Source organism: Phalaenopsis equestris, unplaced genomic scaffold, assembly GCF_001263595.1.
Source record: "Phalaenopsis equestris unplaced genomic scaffold, ASM126359v1 Scaffold001070, whole genome shotgun sequence".
Classification (NCBI taxonomy): Eukaryota; Viridiplantae; Streptophyta; class Magnoliopsida; order Asparagales; family Orchidaceae; genus Phalaenopsis; species Phalaenopsis equestris.
The window spans coordinates 31,819-53,446 of NW_018165509.1; the positions used below are offsets into that span (position 1 = coordinate 31,819).

At 36.6% G+C, this 21,628-nt stretch overlaps 2 protein-coding genes across 8 annotated transcripts in view; one reads left to right on the top strand and one right to left on the bottom strand.

The window, feature by feature from the left end:
• Positions 1–118: 118 nt before the first annotated feature.
• Positions 119–3,379, top strand: LOC110032949 (cytochrome b5-like). Its single transcript, XM_020736743.1, has 4 exons — positions 119–223; positions 321–389; positions 1,080–1,146; positions 2,942–3,379. Exons 1-4 carry the CDS (start codon positions 119–121, stop codon positions 3,193–3,195), a joined length of 495 nt encoding a protein of 164 aa, XP_020592402.1. The 3' UTR covers positions 3,196–3,379.
• Positions 3,380–4,660: 1,281 nt separating this feature from the next.
• The window catches only part of LOC110032957 (suppressor protein SRP40), a 35,325-nt gene continuing 18,357 nt past the window's right edge, over positions 4,661–21,628 (bottom strand). For 3 of the 7 annotated variants that reach the window (XM_020736761.1, XM_020736757.1, XM_020736755.1), the window contains exons 5-8: positions 17,714–18,525; positions 6,527–6,616; positions 6,239–6,300; positions 4,661–4,952 (exon numbers count right to left, since the gene is read on the bottom strand). In XM_020736761.1, coding sequence (XP_020592420.1) covers positions 4,847–4,952; positions 6,239–6,300; positions 6,527–6,616; positions 17,714–18,525 — 1,070 coding nt within the window. In that variant the 3' untranslated portion in view covers positions 4,661–4,846. Of the gene's footprint in view, positions 4,953–6,238; positions 6,301–6,526; positions 6,617–17,713; positions 18,841–18,926; positions 18,971–21,628 lie in introns of all 7 variants that reach the window. The other 4 variants (XM_020736760.1, XM_020736759.1, XM_020736756.1 and 1 more) reach the window with 4 other exon arrangements.

The following is a 21,628-nucleotide window of genomic DNA, read 5'->3' on the forward strand; positions in this document are numbered from 1 at the left end:
TCTTTCAATCCGCCAGGTAGGGAAACTCTCTCCCCTTCCCCTCTCTTGTAACTTTTATTTTCCAAGGAATAAAATGAGTCAAAGAGTCCGGGAACACCACTCTTCACCCCGACGGGACATGCCTTGCTCTCCTCGTCTTCTCCTCCCTATCTCTTTCTCTTCCTTTTCCTCGGTCTCTACGCTCTATGCCTTAAGCATGATCGTCCAGCTTTGGATTCAACATGTATGTATGAAAATGCCCTAAAAAAGAAATAGAAATAACTGGAACTCTAAAGATTTGCGATTTGCTTCTTCCATTGCCATTGTTAAATTCAATCAAGGAAGCAACTGTTAGTGAAGGTATCATGGAATCATCTGTTCAAGTGCTTGGATCTTTAATCATATTGTCTGTAAATTTACAGATTATCTTGTACTTCTGTACATGATGAATTTATTTTTTCATTCTTCCTCTTTGAAGAGCAAAGAGATGGAAAATGGCTTTCTTTTTCCATTGTTTTACTGAAAATTGTTTAAATGGGGCAGTTACATACATTGCACGCAATTTTTATGTATTTACTCCTAAACTTGCATATTTACTCACATAGCACTCAAATTGTTAATGAGGCATTTACATACATAACACTCAAAACTATTCAAATTACATATCCCACACCTAAACTTCACTATTTACCGCCATCATATCCAAAATATTTGATTTAAAACAAAAAAAGAAAAGAAAAAAAATCTCCCTCTTTTAAAACTCTTTAACCTTGTTGCCCATCTCCGCATGCAACTTCGCACAAGATAACTCTGGCGAGCTACTTGCCAACTTAGAAATGATTTTGTTTTTCATTGAAGACTTACCTTTTATATGTTAGGCATGAGATATATAATTACATAAGAATTATGTGCCACAAATGCAAATTTCTCTTTTTAAAATATATGATAAAGTCTACTATACTAGGTAAGAATTGCTTGTCTTTAACCATGCACTAACTTATTCCTTTGTTGCCTATATGTCTTGAGTGATGATACTGCTAATAAACTTACAGAATCTCTTGTTCTTATGAACTGATTCTTTATCGTCTTTTTTTCGGCAGGTTTACGATGTAACAAAGTATTTGGATGATCACCCTGGAGGAGATGATGTTCTCATATCGGCTACTGGTATTTCAAAATTTCTTTTTTCTTGTAAATTTTTATTTGCAAATATGTACGGGTTCTTCAAATATTAGGAAGATTTACATACATATCGCTCAATTCCTATTTACATTTTAACGCATAAACTTCCATTGTTACATGCATGAAAAAGTGTATTTCCTTTTTATTTAAGTTAAAATGGTGGTATTTTCTTATGTTACATGAAAGATTTGGGTGACATAAATGTCAAAAAGTAAAATTTAGGTGTTAGATATGTAAATTAATAGGAATTTAATGGTGTGTATGTAAATGCCCTTAAATATTATTTAGTATGATTACTATCAAGGCTAAAATCCCTCGGGTTGCGGCTACTGAAATTCAAAGTAAGTCGGTTCACCCTCACCCTCTTTTGGTTCATTTAGTCTTATTTTGATGTTGTTGATGTCCAAATGTTATAAAAATTAAGAAGATTTACGTACATACCACTTAAATCTTATGTATTTCCATATTTAACACCTAAACTTCAATTTTTACATATATGATGCCTTATATATCGATGAATAGTTGCATTTCACTTTTTAAAGGTTAATAGTAGTATCTTTTATGTGTTATGAAAGATTTGGGTGGTTTAAATGTAAAAAAGCAAATTTTAGGGGTTAGATATGTAAATACATAAGAATTGGGAGGTATGTATGTAAATGCCACTAAGAACTTAAACTTTCATCATACTTACACTTGTATCAGTCTACCTCAATTTTAAAGGGGATGGGATGGTGGATTGTTGATAGATAAGCATGATACAAGTCATTAAATGTGCCACTAATCATCATTAAAGAGCATTTTATCATGCAAATATGTTGATGAATTTACATACATACCACCCAATTCCTATGTATTTACATATCTAACACCTGAACTTCACTTTTTCTATATATACCACCCAAATCTTTCATATTACATAAAAAAATACCACTACATTAACTTTTAAAAGATGGAATACACATTTTCATGCATAGATGAGTTGCTGTGTATGTAAAAATTGAAGTTTACTGGTTAGATATGTAAATACATAAGAATTGGGCGGTATCTTCCAAACAACAAACAAGAACCTGCCTAGGCACTTGAGTATTTAGCTTTTCATTAGCATGAGTCCAAAACACCTTGAAGCCATTAATGTCTACAATATATTCATTTCTGCAAACTTCAATTGAATTTTGGGGCATTTACATGCACAGCACACAATTCTTATGTATTTACATATCACACACCTAAATTTGCATATTTATACATATAACACTCAAATCTTTAATATCACATCAAAATTAGCTCTATTATGAAAAGGTACGTTCAATCATTAAAAAGTGGTAATAGAACTAATTTTAATGTGATAGTAAATATTTGAGTGTTGTGTGTGTAAATATGGAGTAAATATTACGTACATATAAGATGTGTGTGGATTGGTAGTATTCTGGTGTTATTGTGATGATATTATATCGCAATATCATCAAAATATTACAAAAATAGCACATACTGCAGTGTTCGAATAGTGTTTGTGTTGATATTGTACTGCAATACCACCAAGATACGAACAGAATAACACATATTATAGTATTCTGGTGGTATTTGTGATGTTATTATACCGCAATACCACCACAATACAACCAGAATACCACCAATCCACACCTACAGTGTCCTGCACAATATTTTCTCGTAAACACGAAAGTTTTGGTGTGAGATATGTAAAATTCTTGAAATTCGTGTGCCACGCATGCAAATTTCCCTCAAATTTTTAAGCTAAAATCTCTCATTTTGCTCCATGAAGGCAGAGACTCAACAGAAGAATTTGAAGACGCAGGGCACAGCAAAACTGCCAGAGAACTCATGAAAGATTACTGCGTGGGAGAGATTGATAAATCTCATGTAAATGTGATTTCTGAGCTTGAGATATTCACAAAGGAAAAACCTTCGAACTATGAATTGTTCAATAGTCCCACATTGCTTAATTGGCTTCTGCCTGCAGCATTAGTTGGCCTTTCTGTCTTGGCAGCTGCAGTTTTCTATACACGGAAGAAGTGAAGAGTTTTGGAATGATTCAAACATATTTGCATTTTTGACCCTATAGAAAGCATTATGTAATTCTTAATCTCAAATATGAGAAGATTTTTTTTACATGCATATTCTTGATAGAACTGTGTTATAGATTCTTGTCCTGATATGTATGTTTATACAATTACCAATATAATATGGGAAGATTTGCATACATATCACTCGATTTCTATGTATTTACACGTATAACACCTGAACATCGATGTTTACACATACGACCTTACGTGCATATAAAAGGGTGTATTTCATTTTTTAAAAGTGAAATATGTATATCTATATCTATATAGGGTGTTATATCACAGGTTGTGTTAATCTAAACTTAGATATAAACATATATAATGTATTATTATATATATATATATATGATTTTCTTATTTTGTGATAAAATGAGTCTAACACAACTGAACAAAGAGTTATTCATGTTTGGTTTTTTTATAATTCAAGCTTAAAAAATGATTCAAACACGAGTTATTTAACAAGCCAACACGAGTTATTTGTAAACAACGAGCTTTTTTGACAGCTCTATCTATCAGTTACACAAATGATCTTTTATTTATAAATAAATTAAAAAAATTACATACATTACTTTTCATTAAGTTGGTTTTACAATCTAACACTCAAAACTTCAATTTTTACGTGCCTACCATTATACCTATGCATGAAAAGATGTATTTCATTTCTAAATATTAAAATGGTAATGATTTTTACGTGATATGAAAGATTTGGGCGGCATGAATTTTATGGAAATTTACGTACAAAACGCCCAATTCTTATACATTTACCTTTCTTACACCCAAATTCTCATTTTTACAAAATCAACACCCTAATTATAGATGAAAAATATGAATTCTACTGTTGGAGAGTGGTGAGAAAGATAAATTGGGCTGTGCATGTAAATTCCCCTAAATTTAATAGTAAAACTTAGGTGGTAGATGTGTAAATACAAAGGAATTGGGTGGTATGTTTGTAAATGTCTCTTCCAACTATTTGCACTGTTCTGGTAAAGCTTAAAACATCACTACTTCTTTAAATCCAAACGGTTGCCTGAGAATTATATGAAGACTTATGGATATATGTTTATAAGAGAATACCAGATGATTTCAGCGCATTGTCTAAATTTTACTCTATATGATTAAGCACATGAACATATAAAACATTCATCACTATGAATGTAACATATGTGAAAATACAAGACATGAGATTTATACATATAAATGGTATATTTCTAAGATTTGATCGACCCAAAGCTTATATTCATACAACAACAATAACAAGCCTTTATCTCGCTAAACGCGACCCGCAGGGTTCGACCCTCGGCCCGCGTCCAGTGTAAAAACCCAAACGCATTTTCGGATAAGCTGTCGAAACGTATTTTCCAAACGGTAATGCGGCGTGTTTTAAAAACGTCGAGCTGCCCCAAACGGGGCCTAAGATATGTTCTGAAACTTGTTAAATGCATCAAAATTTCAAGTCCATGTCTAATTATTGACTAAATAACAATGATAATTTAGCACAAATTACACAAATCTGACGCATGTAGAGCTCAGCCAAACTCACAAATCTCAAAATTACAAAATTAGACTCAATATTTCTCTCAAATTTGGGCATAAAAATTTACACTTCACTCATTATCTGAATAATTGAATTTTATGGAGTGTGATTGTAAATCTATCTGCCCTCCCCTGTATGATCCCCGTTTTTTCTTGGTCTTCTCATGCCTGAAATCCCTGCAAATTCATGCAAAACAATTAGAAGAATTGCCATCCATTCTCAAATGTAATGACCAAGCATTCAGAAGGTTTAGGAAGATTTTGCAAGCATGCCCACTTAATTCCTATGTATTTACATATCTAACTTCTTAAATTTACTTTTCATATTAATAACACCCAAATCTTTCATATCGCATATGTAGATACATGGGAATTACGTGCATCAGTAAGATGTTAGATATGTAAATACATGGGAATTACATGGGTATGTATGTAAATGCCTCAAAGTTTAAATGAATGAAGAAACTGAATGATGCTGAACCATGTAGGTGCACTGTGAAATCCGTGTTACACCGTTGCTAGTCGAGTTCGGATTGAATCGAGCCATCCTAGAGCTAGACTAGACTCGCCTGATAGCGGCTACGGCTTTTATAAATGTGATTATAAGAGTGTGGGGAACATAACATTTAAGAGAGTTACAGTGAGAATTATAAATGTATATTTTTGTTATATTTTACGAGATCTGGTTGCAAAAAAAATTATTTCACACCAAAACAAATTTTCAAGAAGCAGTTCTCATGACACACTCGGAAAACTATCTCAAATAGACTCATAAGCAATGATGTTTACGTATGTGCCACTTAACTTGTGCGTATTTATATATCTAACACCTAAACTTCATTTTTTTACACTTTGACATCTTGCGTATGGATGAGGTTTATTTCGTCTTTTTGAAGTTAAAAATGGTGATATTTTTATGTGATATGAAAGATTAGGGCGGTATAAATGTAAAAGGTAAATTTTATGTGTTAGATGTATAAATTCATAAGAATTGTGTGGTATGTATGCAAATTTCTGAACTTTTACCTAAAAGAACAGTCATCTTAATGTAGTTCAAAAGCATCCTTAATCTATCTATCTAGCTTCCTACAACTTCTAAAAACAGAATAAGAAAGTAAAAAACAATCTTACCAAATGAAATAAAAAGCACATAGAAAAAGGGGCTTTTACATACATATCCCAAACAATTCTTATGTATTTACATATATAACACCTAAACTTTCATATTTACATAAATAACACTCCAATTTTAAAAGCATGTCAGAAACACCACTACCACTAACTTTTAAAAGCGAAGTACACATTTTCATGCATAGGTTCATCACACCGAAGTGCTGGAAATGTATATATCAAAATTTAGGAGAAACATGTAAAATACAAATGAATTATGTGGTATGTATGTAAATTTCCAAAGAAAAAAAATAGGGAAATATACACACAACAATCAGGTTGATGAATAGTACCTTCCTTTAACTTGACCCAGAACTTCTTGAGCCTTTGCACCATAACCAGATCCTGAATCATCCTGTTAATTATATCCAAGGGATCAAAGAGGTGAGCATGGGATGGAATTGTAAATAAAAGTTGTGTGGGGCCACCGGTCCACCAGTCACGTGACCAAATGGAGGCCTCACATGACATTTAGAATGGAGATGAAGAAAAGGAAGCTAGAAATTATCAACAGAATATGGAATACTAATATGAATTAATTTATATTAAAAAAAATAATAATGAAACAGAAAATGGAATACCAGAGCCCAATAGGAATTGTCCTGCAGCCTTTCATTAGCAAACTGGACTTCATCAACTTTTACTCTTTGAAATGCATTTAGAGCTTTTGGCTGCATGATGACACATCAATAGACCAGAGTTTAGGACTATGTGACTTTCCTTGTATTAAATTATAATGATTTAAGTTTAAATTGATTAAATATTTACTGTACAGCACCAAAAAAAAAAAAAAGTTAGGCAGCTAAAAGACCAAATAAAAAATAGCATGCATAGTTTGCCAAAGAAGCATTCATCAGGGGAAACAATAAATTAGTAGAATGAAATGTTCAATTTTTGTTCAGACATACAAGTATCTTATCCTCCATAGTAGGATAAGAGATGAAGATCAAGGATAAAATTATTACATGTACTTATTGGATCAATTTTTGATGACTCATTAGGTGATAAAAATGGGATATCTTTTATTTGACACATGAATTTTATAAACACATGATCAACAATGGTCGATTTTATAGGTAATATAAGTTGGATAATCTTTTTAAGGACAACATAAATGCAATAAATACATAAGTTAATAAAACTCGAGAAATATAACTTTTTTGATGAAGCTGGAATGCATGAACCTTGGAAGCACGGACGCTTGTAAACTACTTTCATGTAAATATCGAACATATGGCTCTGACATGCCCCAATTAAGGGGTAAAAATTAGCTAGATGCGGCTCGAAAGCCTATTCGAATGTTGGCTCAAATCGAGATTGGATTGAAGTCAGTCGAGCTATGAGCTGAAACCATAGTTGAACTTTTTTCAAGCAATTCAAAGCTATACACAAATCGACTTGAAATTCCTTTTTTTTATTATGCAATACACACACATTGAAAATGTGTCGATGTTGATCTTGACGAGAACTAACAGTTCAGAGGAGGGGTGAACGATAAAGGAGGGCCCACTGACATAAGATTAGAAGGCCACTTATCCTTTTAGATGTAGTCGTTCGAGCCAAAACAAGCAAGGTCAAAGCCGACCAAGTCACGAAAGATGACTAAATGACCCGAATCAAAGTCACTCGGTCAAACAAAACAAAGAGACATCCAAGCAAACCGACATGAAGAAACTGACTAAAGAGAAGATCTAGCCCCTCAGCTTCTCTAATCATACGTGGGGTGTCCAGAAGCTCCACCATCTATTATTAAGGTTCGACAGTCATACTGACTCAACAGACTGAGCCAATTATCTCGATCCGAAGCCAATTGATCTTAGCCGACCGGCAACACAAACTAAGCCCAGCCAATCGAGTCGGCCTTGCCGAACCAAAGCCATACAAACTCAACCGAATGAGCCAAAGAGCAGTCAAGCTACAGACTCATACCTATAAAACACTAAGAATATCTTGCACAAACCCAATCAAAGCAGGGGCAAAAATATAAGATCATCACATTCAATGTACAAAGGAGGGCAGATACACCCAAATTTAAATAAAAAGGTCGGGAAAAGTCAATGTGATTTATATAATTTACTTATCACCATTCTCTATCTCTCTATCTCATATCTTACGCTCTATTCCTTGGGGTGATTAACAAACAAATCGAGATTCAACATCATAAACGATGCAGCGAGCATGGATCATACCGCAGACAAGAAGAAGATCCTCTAACAGAGACACCAATACTATGGAGTGTGGCAGAGAGTTTGTGAATCAGCAGATCCAAGAGCTGAATGATCAAATATTGGATGTCATCCGAGAGGCACTGGCTCAAGAAAGAGAGCAGCATCCCCGAAAGAAATAGTTGGCGTCCAACAGCTAAAAAGCCTACCTAGCCTTGGAAAGAGAAGAAGACTCCCAGTACTTCGATAATGTTGGGTCGACATCGATCAACTGACACCGGTTCGGGCATATTGAGGCATCCTGACAGTCATAGATTGTGTTGTCTCGATAAATCTCTGAAGTCTAGCCCCTGGAAAGGTTCAAAATCCCAACATTAGTCCTATAGGTGCGGGACCGGTCCGACCAATCACATAGCCCCGTTTGATTCGCTTGTATATGTTGAGAATCACCAACTTGTTCAAATATTGTCTCCTCTTTAACATGTTGTGTGAGTCGGCTCTCAGGTTGTTCAATGCATTGTCTCCAAGAGTGATTATGTCGTTCACTGACTTCAAGCAAATGTTTGTGGCGCGGTTTGTCAACACCCTAAAGCCCCAAAAAAATTTGCAGGCCCCCCCGACCTAGAGCACGTCCCCAAAAAAACTCGCAGGCCCCCCGCAAAACCAATAGGGACAGAACGAGGGCTTTCACTCACTTCCATAATGAGATATTGGAAGTGCAAGACCTAGAGCACGTCCCCAAAAAAACTCGCAGGCCCCCCGCAAAACCAATAGGGACAGAACGAGGGCTTTCACTCACTTCCATAATGAGATATTGGAAGTGCAAGACCTAGAGCACGTAGTAGCTCATATCACCCTAGCTCAAGGATTGGGAGGACCCTTCAGGTACGCATTGGGTTTACAACAACCGATGACACTGGTCGAGGGATGTACACTCCCCTAGCTCAACCACATATCAGATGAAAAGTATAACTTCACCCCTGACTCTCCTAGAGCAAAGTCTTTCACTCGTCGCACGTAGAAGAGGGCCCCCAAAGGCGACAAGTGGAGACCGAGGGATGATTCACATCCTTCTGCCCATTTACGATACGAAGACACTCGACCACTTTGGAACCATAGGGTGATCGATATGGCATACAACCGGGGGAGTCAGGCTCAATATCCTAACCAACGACCTACTCGGTACAATAAGTGCATACTGTCCAAACATGAATTATCCAAGAAGATTATGCTGAGAGTTTCGATGACAGAGATAATAAAGGTCATTCAAAATAAAAAATACTTTAAGAGAGTGCCCCGATGAAAACCAGAGCCTACCTCTAGGACCCCAAGAAGTATTGAGCCTAACATCAAGACTATGGCCAAAACACAAAGGAATGAAAACACTTCCAAAGCCAAATCGAGGAGCTAATCAAGGCGAAAAAGCTGAGAGAATTTGTAGCTCCAGTAGTTGGAGATACATCTCGTCGAGCCATCCAGAAGAGGCATTGGTCGGGAGAATTATGCACTGCCACCATTGATCCCAAACGCAACTCACATCCCCCCATCGTTTTCACCAACGAGAATATGCCCCGGAATCCCTACAACAACGTCATCGTCGTCACTGCATTGAACAACAACTACCAGATTGGTAGCATTTTTATCAATATCGCAGCTCATTGAACATCCCATTCAAATCAGTTTTCGATAAAATGGGTCTTGACTGACTTACCCCGGCAGCAGACCCACTCTATGCTATTCTAGCAAAAGCGCTAGGAACCATTGCGTTGTCAGTTATTTGGGCTCAAAATGATAAAAAGTTTACTAACATAGAGGACTTCCTGGTGGTTGACTCTGCACCGACTTAAAATGCAATCTTCGACCGCTCCTTGCTCAACTCTTTCAAGGCCGTTACCTAGACTTATCACATGCCAGCGAAGTTTCCTAGCGATGAGAAAGTAATCATTGTCCGAGTTAATCTGGAGCAACCGTGCACCGCATATCTCCAGGCGGTCAAAAGCATCGAGCAAGAGTCACTCGAGCTCGAATATCTGCATGAAGGAGATCTTGAGACCAATGAGATCACTCTTCAAATTTCGATGAACAAGAGCAAGCACAACAAATTTGTTCTAATAAGTGAATCTTTTGATGTGTATTCAAAAAATATGTTGATTAATATCTTTCGAGGCTACTGAGATGTTTTCGCCTTGTCCGTTGCCGAGATGCCTGAGATACTAATCTATGTCGCATGCCACCGCTTGTCAGCCGACGCAGAGAAAATTGCATTCATCACTAGCAAGGATGTGTACTATTATAATGTAATACCTTTCGGGCTGAAAAATATTAACATTAAATATTAGCAAATGATAGAGGTAATATTTTTTAAGTAAAGATGAAAAAACACTGAAGTGTACGTGAATAATGTGCTGGTAAAAATAAAACGCTCGAGTAATATATAAAAGATCTAAAAAAAAAACTTTAAAACACTTAGAAAATTTAACATGAGACTTAACCCACTCAAGTACACATTCAGGGCATCCATAAACAAATCTTTAGGCTACCTCCTAACCTAGGATTAAATAAAAGGTAATCGAGAAAAGGTGTTGGCGCTAATTAACATGACGTTCCCTCGAAACAGCAAAAAAGTACAAAAGCTGACCGATCAAATCGCAGGCCCAAGTCAGTTTATCTCAAAATTGAGAGACAAGTCTGCTGCATTTTTCAAAACTTTGAGACAAACGAAGAACTTTGTTTAGTCAGATGAATGCGAACAAGCATTTATAAAGTTGAAATACTCCTTAACATCGCCACCACTCCAAAGCGCAAAATCAAAACAAGAGCACTCTCTACGTTTGGGGGTCGAACTTAAAGTCATCAACTCAGTCTTAATCCGAGAGGAGCTATGTAAGACAAGTCCTCTGAGGCGTTGAGCTTAAGCGCCTAATTTTGGAAAAACTAACATTTTCTCTCGTTATTTCCGCTTGCATGATTCACCCATAATTTCAAATGCATACAGTCAGAATCATTATTCATCACCCACTCAAATATGTCATCACTCGGCCAGAGCACTTCGGTCGGCTCCTCAAATGGGTGGTGGAACTCAATGAATTCAATGTATCTTATGTGCCCTAGACCTTAATCAAAGCACAAGCGTTAGTTGATTTCCTGACATATTTTTTTGAACCAAGCGAGTTGGGCGAAAAAGTTGCAGCCGATAGCCAAACATGAATCCTGCACATTGAGGACGCGTCTAGCCAAACTGAGGCGAGTCTCGTTCTTACTTCGACAAGTCTGACCAGGAAACAACTATACCATTCAATCGAAATTTAATTCGAAGTCACCAACACCCAAGTTGAATACAAAACTTTAATTATTATACAGTGTTTCGCTTATGAGAAGGGCGTTTAATATCTTCTGGTGAAATCTATCTTGTAGATAATAGTGTTAAGTGAACAGACAAATAGAGGCCAAAGATAAGATGATGTTTTGAGATAAGAAATCAAGGTCTTTAAGGTCGAAAATATCACTCAAGAGGACAACCAAGTAGTGACCTCCTATCTAAATGCATTCGCTTTGGGGAGGAGATGCATCAAAAGCTTGTCCGACTAACTATTGAAAAAAAACAAGTGATGGAGCTGGAAACCGAAGGGCCAAATAGTTAGGTGGATCCCCACATCCTATACCTTGAGACCGAGAAAATCTCAGAAGAATTTACCGACCCAAAACAAATCAAAATCAAAGCAGCCAATATCTTTTGATCGAAGGAGAGCTTTTACAGAGATCAATCACATCGCTATACCCGGCGTGCATAAAAGAAAACGAGATAGAAGATGTACTCCGAAATATACACTCAAGGGAGTGTGGGAGTCACTCCAGTGTAAAAACTTTAGCATATTGAGTGCAACGACAGGGTTATTTATGCCCGACACTTCTAAAAGATGTCGATAAATTCACAAGAAAATGCAGGCAATGTCAAAAATATGTACCGTTACAACATCAACACACAAACTACAACCCATCGTTGGTAATGGTCTTTCACTAGGAGCTCGACTTCCTTGAATTCTTTCACCCATCGCGAGGCTAGTACAAATTCCTTCTTGTTGTTGTGGATTATTTTTTCAAGTGGATCGAAGCTAAGGCGCTCACTCTAATTAGTGCAGAGGTTGTTCAGAACTTCATATGGATGGATCTCATATGCTTTTATGGGCTACCATTGGTAATCATCTTTGAAAAGTCAATTCATCAATCATTACAAGTATTTATCACAAGAAAAATAAAATATCATGAAAAAGTAAAATGCAAAAAAAGAATGTGAAAATCATCCGAAAACTTTGCTTTTTTTTCATGATTGAAAATTTACAAAGAATTTCCTATATGTTTTTTTACCAGAAGTCAAAAAGAAAAAAAAAATCCTAAAGTTACAGATGAAGCCAAAGAAGAGTCAAACATTTGATGACCCCCTCCATCGTCCTCACTGTTGCTTCTGAATCAAAAAGATAGCAATTTTATCCACATCAGCCCGCTCAGAGGAGACCAGCTTCGCATTTATCATCTGGCCGACATCGAAGAACACTCCTACCCTGAGCTGTGTAGTGAGGAGTTCCACTTGCTGAGAGTAGAAGAAAATCCAATAGAGAACTCATCAGACGTCTTCATCGTCGCGCCATTGCATCCTTCAAGGCCTGATTCTCTCCTTAAGTAGCAAACAACAACTCTGACAAATTGAGTACTTCGACTTCGACAACCTTTGCAAATTTTTCTATCACCTTCATTCTCTCCTTGGCCTTCGACAATTTTTCATTAGCCTCTAGAAGGACCGTCGATTGGAAGTGAGAAGCTACCAGACCATCAACTAACACCGACCGGTCATCTAGCCCGGGCTTGAGAGTTTGCTCATGGATAACCTCCTTGAAATATCAAGATTATATCACATCAGAGATAGTTGATCATTGTCATTACAGGAGAATCTAAACATCAGAGATAGTAGGGTACAGAGCCATTACAGGAGAATCTAAACATCAATATCTCCTCAAATCGATCAAAGCGAATTGATCATCCGAGATAGTTGATCATTGTCAGAGACCGTTGAGGGTACAGAGCCACGACAGGGGAATCTAAGCATCAATATCTCCACAAATCGATCAAAGAGAATTGATCATCCTAGATAGTGCTCACCTTCGCCCTCTCCCCTTGCATTGAAACCCATGCAAGTAGGGTACTCTTCCGCTTCTTTCGGGGTTAGGGTGGGGGAAAGGGAGGGACACTCAGATCGGTTGCAAGAATTTTCCACTATGGAGACGCACCACCTATTGGCTAGGAGGCTCAGGCTCAAACTCATTCGCTTGAGCTAACTGAAGATGGGCGACCGGCTTCATCCCTTGATGACAAATCAATGAATATCAGAATGGAAGACTAAGGGGAGATGAATCTCGCTTTCGGTCTTTCTACCGAAGCCTCCCCCTCGACACCGCTCTCAACTTTACTCTGCTCGGTGTCCTCTCAACCTCTTGGTGTTGCACATCTGAAGGACTCGCAACCGATTGAAAGCTTTTAATAGGAGGCATCAGAAGCTCATCTCTCTATAAGGATTAGCTCACAAGTGGCGATCCTTTGAAAACAACAGAAGATTTAGACGTAGAATAAATTATTTCCGCACCTATAAGGCCTTTGTCAGGATGGACCACCAGAGGCAACTTCTGACCTGCTACTTAGGCAGTCTTGGGGCGAGAGGTTTCAGCATGAGCAGCCATTCATGACTTCTTCTTTACAGCTCGAGAAGTAGCCGTTGTTTCCCTCTTAGCCTCCCGAGCATCAAAAGCTGCCAAATCTGCCTCCGCCATTCGCCCGAACACTTCCGATTATAGCACCCGGTCGACAATTACTAGATCAAGATATTAGTGGACCGAAGGTTATTGCACTTCGACCCATGTTGCTTCCACCAGTACTCGATCCATCACCTTCGAATTGGTGGGAGAGCACAAAATGAAACATTCTAGATATTTCAGCCGAGGGAGAAGAACCGATGAAGAACCGAAGCTTCCTGTCCTTCCCCCTATTTTCCAGCCCTAACAAGTGGAGCTTGCCGAGAGAGGCAAAACTGAACATAACCGTCCAGGCCAACCCAAAACGAGAAAAAATATGTGAAGAGATCCATCAACCAGTGAATTTCTAACCGTCAGCAGAAAATGACAAAGGTCATAATGGCAGCAGTGAAATTTGGCAGATATGAGTGGGAATAACTTTGTATTGGTTGAAGATAGCTTGCAAGTCACGACAGAGAGGCATTCTCAAGCCACAACAAAATTGATCACTGCAGAAGAGGTCAAGGCCATACAAAGTAGTCGCTTGGTCGTGCTACCCTAGCGACCCGTAGCTTGACAGTGGAATCGCAGACGCAAGCATCCTGTGGTCGATCCACCTCCCCTTGAGTAATAGTCGATCGATTAATTGTGACGATCGCCCTGAAGGCTTTTAGAGAGTATTTAGGAGTCAGCAAAAAAAGCGCGAAGAACAGAAAGTTGAGGGAGTGAAGAGAAGTGAAGAGAAAAATGAAGTAAAAGCATTGCGTCAATCTAGCTCCTCGTCTTTATATATAGAAAAATGAAAGGAGCATAACTATCGTACATGGGTGAAAATAGATTTGCACAAGAATTTCAAAAATGCACTGAAAGAAGAATCATATCAACATATGAAGCAAGACAAGAAAGATAAATTTTATTTCAAAAAAAAGGAAAAAATATTACAAATTTCATTGGAAGCTAGTCCAAGAAAAATATTTGACAAAGGAAACGTCTACCGCTTCGACCAAGACATAACCCTACCGATGCAGTCTCTATACAAAACCTATCCCCTAACTTGATTTCGTTCACCCAATCTCTCTTGGCTTGAGCCCGGAGTATGAGGCATGTATCGCAGATGTCCGACAATTCTTGGTGAAGAGCAGCCATCTCCTCCTCCATCCTCTCCAATTTCTCCAATTGAACCAGCAGCTAGCGTATCTACTCCCCTCATTGAATCCCAACCGACCGAGCAAATTTCTCAATCTTGTCTCCACGGTGAGCTAGCCACCGAGGGATGTTCGGCGTCCATTAGTTGCTTTTTCACGGGCCTTACAAAGACTGCTCGGGCGTTCAATCCCACCATCGTCGCTCAGGGGTCGGCTGCTTTTGTAGGTACCTGGGCAGCCACCGCTGGCGTCGTGGTCGAAATTCCACCAACATTTGTTAAAGGCAAGTCATCACCCGAGTCTAGTGGGCCAACTAAATCAAAAGATAAAGGAGACTAAGAAAAAATCAAAACCAAATAAGACTGAGTCGCCTCATACCAATGAATCGATCTCACTCAAATCATGAAATAGACAAGACGCCCTTACTAGGTAGCGTCAGGGCACCAGCAATTTCTTACGTCGAGTGTGGCGGCAAAACACCATCTTTTTCGACTTCTTGTGCAGTATATTCAGTCGACATGTCATGTGTCACAATAGAAGATTGAGTCGCCATATCGATGGCCAAGCCGATCACCCGAATGTTCCTCCACCGAGGACCAAGGAACAAATCAGATGACCCCAAATGATCCGCTGACACAATCACTTTTCTATTATCAACATCGGTTTTCTTCTTTTCAGCTTCCAAGTAATATTGTTCTTCTAGAAGGCGACACGAATCATGTCTTTGTTGGGGGGACTAACTGAGGATTTGACGCATTCTCTATGACAATACTTGAAAATCAATCAATCCAAATGAGAAGAGATATAAAGAAAATATAAAATATCAACTAGTCCTATCATACCTTATTTATAAATGATAGAAGGCGCGAAAATTAAGAGAGTTCAATTATTGAATCATTAATTAAGAATTAATGTTATATACTATTTACATTAAATTCCCTTATTATTATCACATCATAGCTTTTAAGAAGTATGAGAATCGAAGAACTAAAACATGCACATTGAAAATGTGTCGGCGCTAATCCTGAGGTGATCTAACGGCCCTGAGGAGAGGAGTAGAACGAAGCATCCCCACTGACAGGAGACAAGGAGGTCCACTTATCCTATAAGACTTAATCATCCCAGCTAAAGCAAGTAATGTCAAAGTCGGCCGAGTTAAGAAAGATGATTGGATAACCAGAATTCGAGCAGTCAATCATAAATAGTACAAAGAGACATCCAAGTCAACCGACAAGAAGAAGCAAATTCGATGAAAGATCCAACCCCTCATCATCTCCAATTCTATCTCGTGTGTCCAGAAGCTCCCCTATCTATTATCAAGGGTAGTCAAAGAATAATTTAGCCGACCGAGCCAGTCCTGCTGACCCGAAGTCAATTGATCTCAGCCTACCACCAACTCTAACAAACCACTTGATCGATCCGAACCTGTCGATCCGTAGCAATACAAACTCAACTGAATGGTCTAAAAAGCAATCGAGCAATATAAACTCATATATGTAACTTATGATATCTTGTACAACCCCCATTAAAATAGGGGTAAAAAGGTAATATCATCATATTGTATTCTCTCCATTATAAATAAAGATATCATTTCATGTACAAAGAAGGACAAATATACCCGATTTTAGAGTTGGATCAATAAGTGGTAGAATTTAAACTTTAATAAGTGGTAGAATTTTAAAGCTTTTTTGCAATTTGCTTGTATTCATTTATTTAAAGTTTGATCAATTGAAATGAGCACTAGTTTAGATTTCAAGCTCGATTCAATTTCAAGTCGAGCTTGCTTGAAATCAAATAAAACAAGCCGGAATCGATTTTAACATGCATCAAATCCTTCAAGTTGATTCTAGCTAGGCTCGAAATCAGATCTTTCACAACCAGGGCCCCAATGCGTGTCTAACACATTTAAAATAAGGTTGAAGTCATTTAAGAGTGAAATTGGATTATGCACAGATAAATATGAGTCGGGCAAACAGAAGACATGACGAGATATTATATAAACTTGTGCGTAACATAACACCAAACTATCTAATCATTGTTCACCACGCTTATCACATGAGAAAAAAACTTTCATTGACAACATAAATAGATTTGCACACATCACGAGACCTAATGCAAGTTTTTTTGCGCAATGTGAGTTTTCATGTGTCTTCATGTAGAGCATGAGAATTTGATTCTTTGTGCATGATGACTTTGACTTCAACAGCATGAGTTCGATTTCAACTACATGTTTCTTTGTGCCCATCCCATCTTTGTTATTTTCACAATTAGTAATTTGGCATGTTTATTTTAGTACTATCTTTTATAAATATTAACTACCAAATAAAATAGATTAAATTTACTACAAAACCAATTTTAGAAAATGAAAACTAAGTTGGTTATATCTCTATTATTCTCAAAACAAGTAAAGCCATCCAATTTTTTTGTCTGCAATCCTAATATAGCAACAATTTTAGTCATTTTACAGAAAAAAGAACTTCAAGCAGTGCAAATACATATATTTCATAAAATAGTTGCTGTAGTTAATTAATGCATCAATCCAATAAGAAAGGTTTAAAAAACACTTTAAACGTCTAAGTTTATATCTTTTCACTTTTACACAATAAAAGAAAGATCGATAGTCCACTGCCATCTTTTCATATATCACCATGCAAAATTCAAAAACACACAAGACATACCTCATCAAAATGCTTTTCCTTTTTCATTGACTTCCGCACAGAGCTTCCTTCCTTTTGATGCTCGTCAATACCCCCATTCGCAAGCTGATTTTCACTCAATTTCTTCTGAGGATTCTGTAAGTTAGCATTTTCTTCAAGCTTATCCAAGACAACACTGGAAAGTATCTTTGCAGGTTCTTTGAATTCCTGATTGAGCTGTGATGGTTCGCTGCAAGTCAAAGCTTTATGATCACAAGTTTCCTTTTCCTCTTCAGCAACGTCTAATGCTCTTTCATTGGATGAAGACCTCTTCCTCTTCTTGTTTGTTGTCGTTTCAACATCAGAAGTGTTCTCTAATTTCTTACTCTTACCTTTCTTCTCATCTTTTCTGCTTCTGTCCGCATTTTCTTGTAGATCAATGACTAAGTTATCCGAGTTCACGGATTCTTGATGTTTGGTAGAGGCATAAGCCGCTTCATCATCAGATTTTTTTGTAATCACTTTTTGATTGACACACAATTCACTCTGCTCCTGAAGTTTCTTAGCTTCCTTCTTCTTCTTCTTCTCACCTTTATCTTTCTCAAAATCACCAGTTGCAACATTAGGCTTACTGGTCAAATCCTTGGATTCTTCAATTTTCTCCTTAGCAACCACTTCAAAGTTTGTGCGGGCTACTTCGCCCATACTTTCTCCAGGTATCACCTTATGTTTCTTTTTCTTTTCAGTGGAGGCATAAGCCGCTTCATCATTGGATTTTTTTGTACTCTCTTTCTGATTGACACCCAATTCACTCTGCTCCAGAAGTTGCTTAGCTTCCTTCTTCTTCTTCTCACCTTTCCCTTTCTCAATATCACTTGCTGCAACATTGGGTTTACTGGTCAAATCCTTCGATTCTTCAATTTTCTCCTTAGCAATCACTTCACAGTTTACGCGGGCTACTTCGCCAATAGATTCTTCAAGCATCACCTTATGTTTCTTTTTCTTTTCTACCTTCGAAGGCTTTTCATGATCAGTATTTTCTTCTGTTCCAAGGGTTGTATCCAAGCAATTTTTTTTAGAATTTTCTTGTCCAAATGAATCAGAGACTTGCTTAATTTTTCTCTTTTTGTCTTTAGTTTGGACATCTGAATCATCAACAATTAATTTTTCTATATTCCATATCAATGATTTAACATCAAATTTTAATAGAGTGCGAATATAAAAACAATGCGGGATCCATGCAATGAAATCATACCTTGTTCTTTTGACCAGTCTATGCTAGCAATTGGATATATTTTACTGCACATGCAAACAAATTAAAAAATTAAAAAAAAAAACTTTAATTAAAGGAAGATTACATACATACCACACAATTCCTATGTATTTACATATCCAGCACGTAATACATGCCAACTTAACTACGCTTAAAAAGGTGTATTCACTTTTTAAAAGTTAAAATGGTAGCATTTTTTATATTAAATATTGGATGGCATAAATGTAAAAGAAAAGTTTGGGTGTTAGATAAATAGATACATAAGAATTGATTGCTATGTATGTAAATGTCCCTTAATAAAAATAACTGAGTTGATTAAAAGAAAAAGCAAACAAAATAAGAGAAATGCATACAAGAATCAACACAATGAGGCAGAAAAGTAGGTGGAAACCATATAAAAAAAAGAAATTTGGAGGTCGTTTCAGTAACGAGACTTCAAATAAACAAAGGATAGACAACTCAAAGATAGCGCAGTTCAGCAAATCAAACTAATTCTATTCTAGTTATCCAATGAAAACAGAACACAAAGCACAAGAATATCATTCAAGATAAGCTAGATTTGTCATTTTAACTCATTGAGGCAAAAAGAAAAGAACTGTGATAACATTGATCAAGGTTAATGACTCCAGGGTTCACAAAGACAGTTTTTATTTATTAAAATTAAGGATGATTTACATGCATACCACTCATTTCTTATGTATTTTATATATTTAACACCTAAACATCAATTTTCACTTATATGTTATCGTACCTATGCATAGAAAGCTGTTTTTCACTTTTTAAAATTAAAAAATATTAGCATTTCTGATGTGATATGAAAATTTTGGGTAGTATAAATATAAAAATGGAAGTTTAGGTGTTAGATATGTAAATAAATAAGAATTGGGAGGTATGTATGTAAATGCCCCTAAACTTAATAGACAAAAAAACCTTATCTAAAACCATATCGTGATATTCTACTGTAAACATAAACCATAATTAAAAAATAAATAAATCAATCAAAGTACATCAGTACTTCAGCATCGCCAACAAAAAAATAAAAAATTTCCTCTTCTAATCAAATTTACATGAAGTTCAACCATATAAAAGAAATCTTCTGGCAGAAAAATCACAGTTGTCCTCCAAGCTCCATGTCTAAACGAGATTCTACTGAGATTTACAGTTGTATAGTTAATAAATCATACTATGAAATTCCAAATAACAAATAGAGGCAAACTGATTAGAAAAGAATTCTTGAACCAACATTTCATGGCAATATAAATAATTCCGCTTAGAACATCAATTTCATTTTATGGAGGAACAATAATTATTAGGGTTAAGGTATTTGATGGAAAATGTAGACAAATAAAAGATCTCTATAATATTTATTGACCTTCAAAAACAACAAAACTAAGCGCATATCTCAAACAATTCTTTTGTCCATGCATATCTCACGCCTAAACTTTCATATTAACACATGTAGCACTCAAATCTTTAATATCACATAAAAAATAGCACTACTATCACTTTTAAAAAGTGCAATGCATATTTTTATGCTTAGTTTAAAGCAACAAAGTGCAATGTATGTAAATATGAATTTTAGGTATGAGATATGTAAATACAAAAGAATTATGTGCTACATATGTAAATTTCCCTTTTTTTTTTAGGGGAGGTGTCAAGGAAGATGGAATGTGTGCATCAATGGTATGTCAAAATACCACAAGAATCACTTTGACACCTTTTTTATGAGGATATTAACCTATCCTAAATATTTTACTAATTTAAAGTAGAGTACGAGACCAATTACTGATAAGGGAGATCAGTTGCAGATCAAATTTCAATGCAAGAAGCAAGTGAATATTTAATTTAAAGAAGGTTGCAAGCTAAACACTTCAGATGCCACTAGAATTAATTTGACATTAATAAAAAATGAAATGGTAAATTCATAACTATGGTAGTCAACAAATTTACACAATTTAACCAACAAACTAAAACTTATGCAGGAGAAATTGCTCTAGCTGAAAGGTTTAGCATCGTCAGCAAGTGAACATTTTTTTTAAAATGAAAAGTTAGAAATATGCATATTGCAGCAGGATGTATCTCTTCCCAAAGAAACCTTCTTGAAGTCTAATAAATTCAAGTTCTACCCGGCCAATAACTAATTTTTCTTTAAATGTAAGTTCAACTTGCTGAGAAAATAGTAATAGACAAATAAAAAAAAAAAGGACACAGCTTGAACACTAGAATCAGATCTTGTTTACCCAATATGCATGCCATGAGGAGCCCGCTTTATTAAATGAAAATAAACGGAATGGTGAACTTCTCAGAGACCAATAAAGATGCTAGAGACAAATGCTACACAGTTTCTCGTAAGTTTCAATAACTGAAATGTCTAATGAACCCGAAATGAAAGACCTCCCCAAAAAAGCAAATGTATAAAACATAAACAAGCCTCCTTATCTTCAAGTAATAGATATAATCAAAACTTATGGAGTGTATGTACTAAAACTGTCAGCATGAATCTTAAAGATATCAGGCGGCCAAGGATGATGGTTGGACCACTGAAGCGTCCAACTTAATGAGCGTGGTCCGTGTCAGCTAGCTGATGATTGTCCACTCGATCAAGTAGGCCGACACGCAATGCCAGCAGATACAGCCGACAGACCATGCCCACGGTCCCAACTACCCTCTCTTCGTGCAAGGAG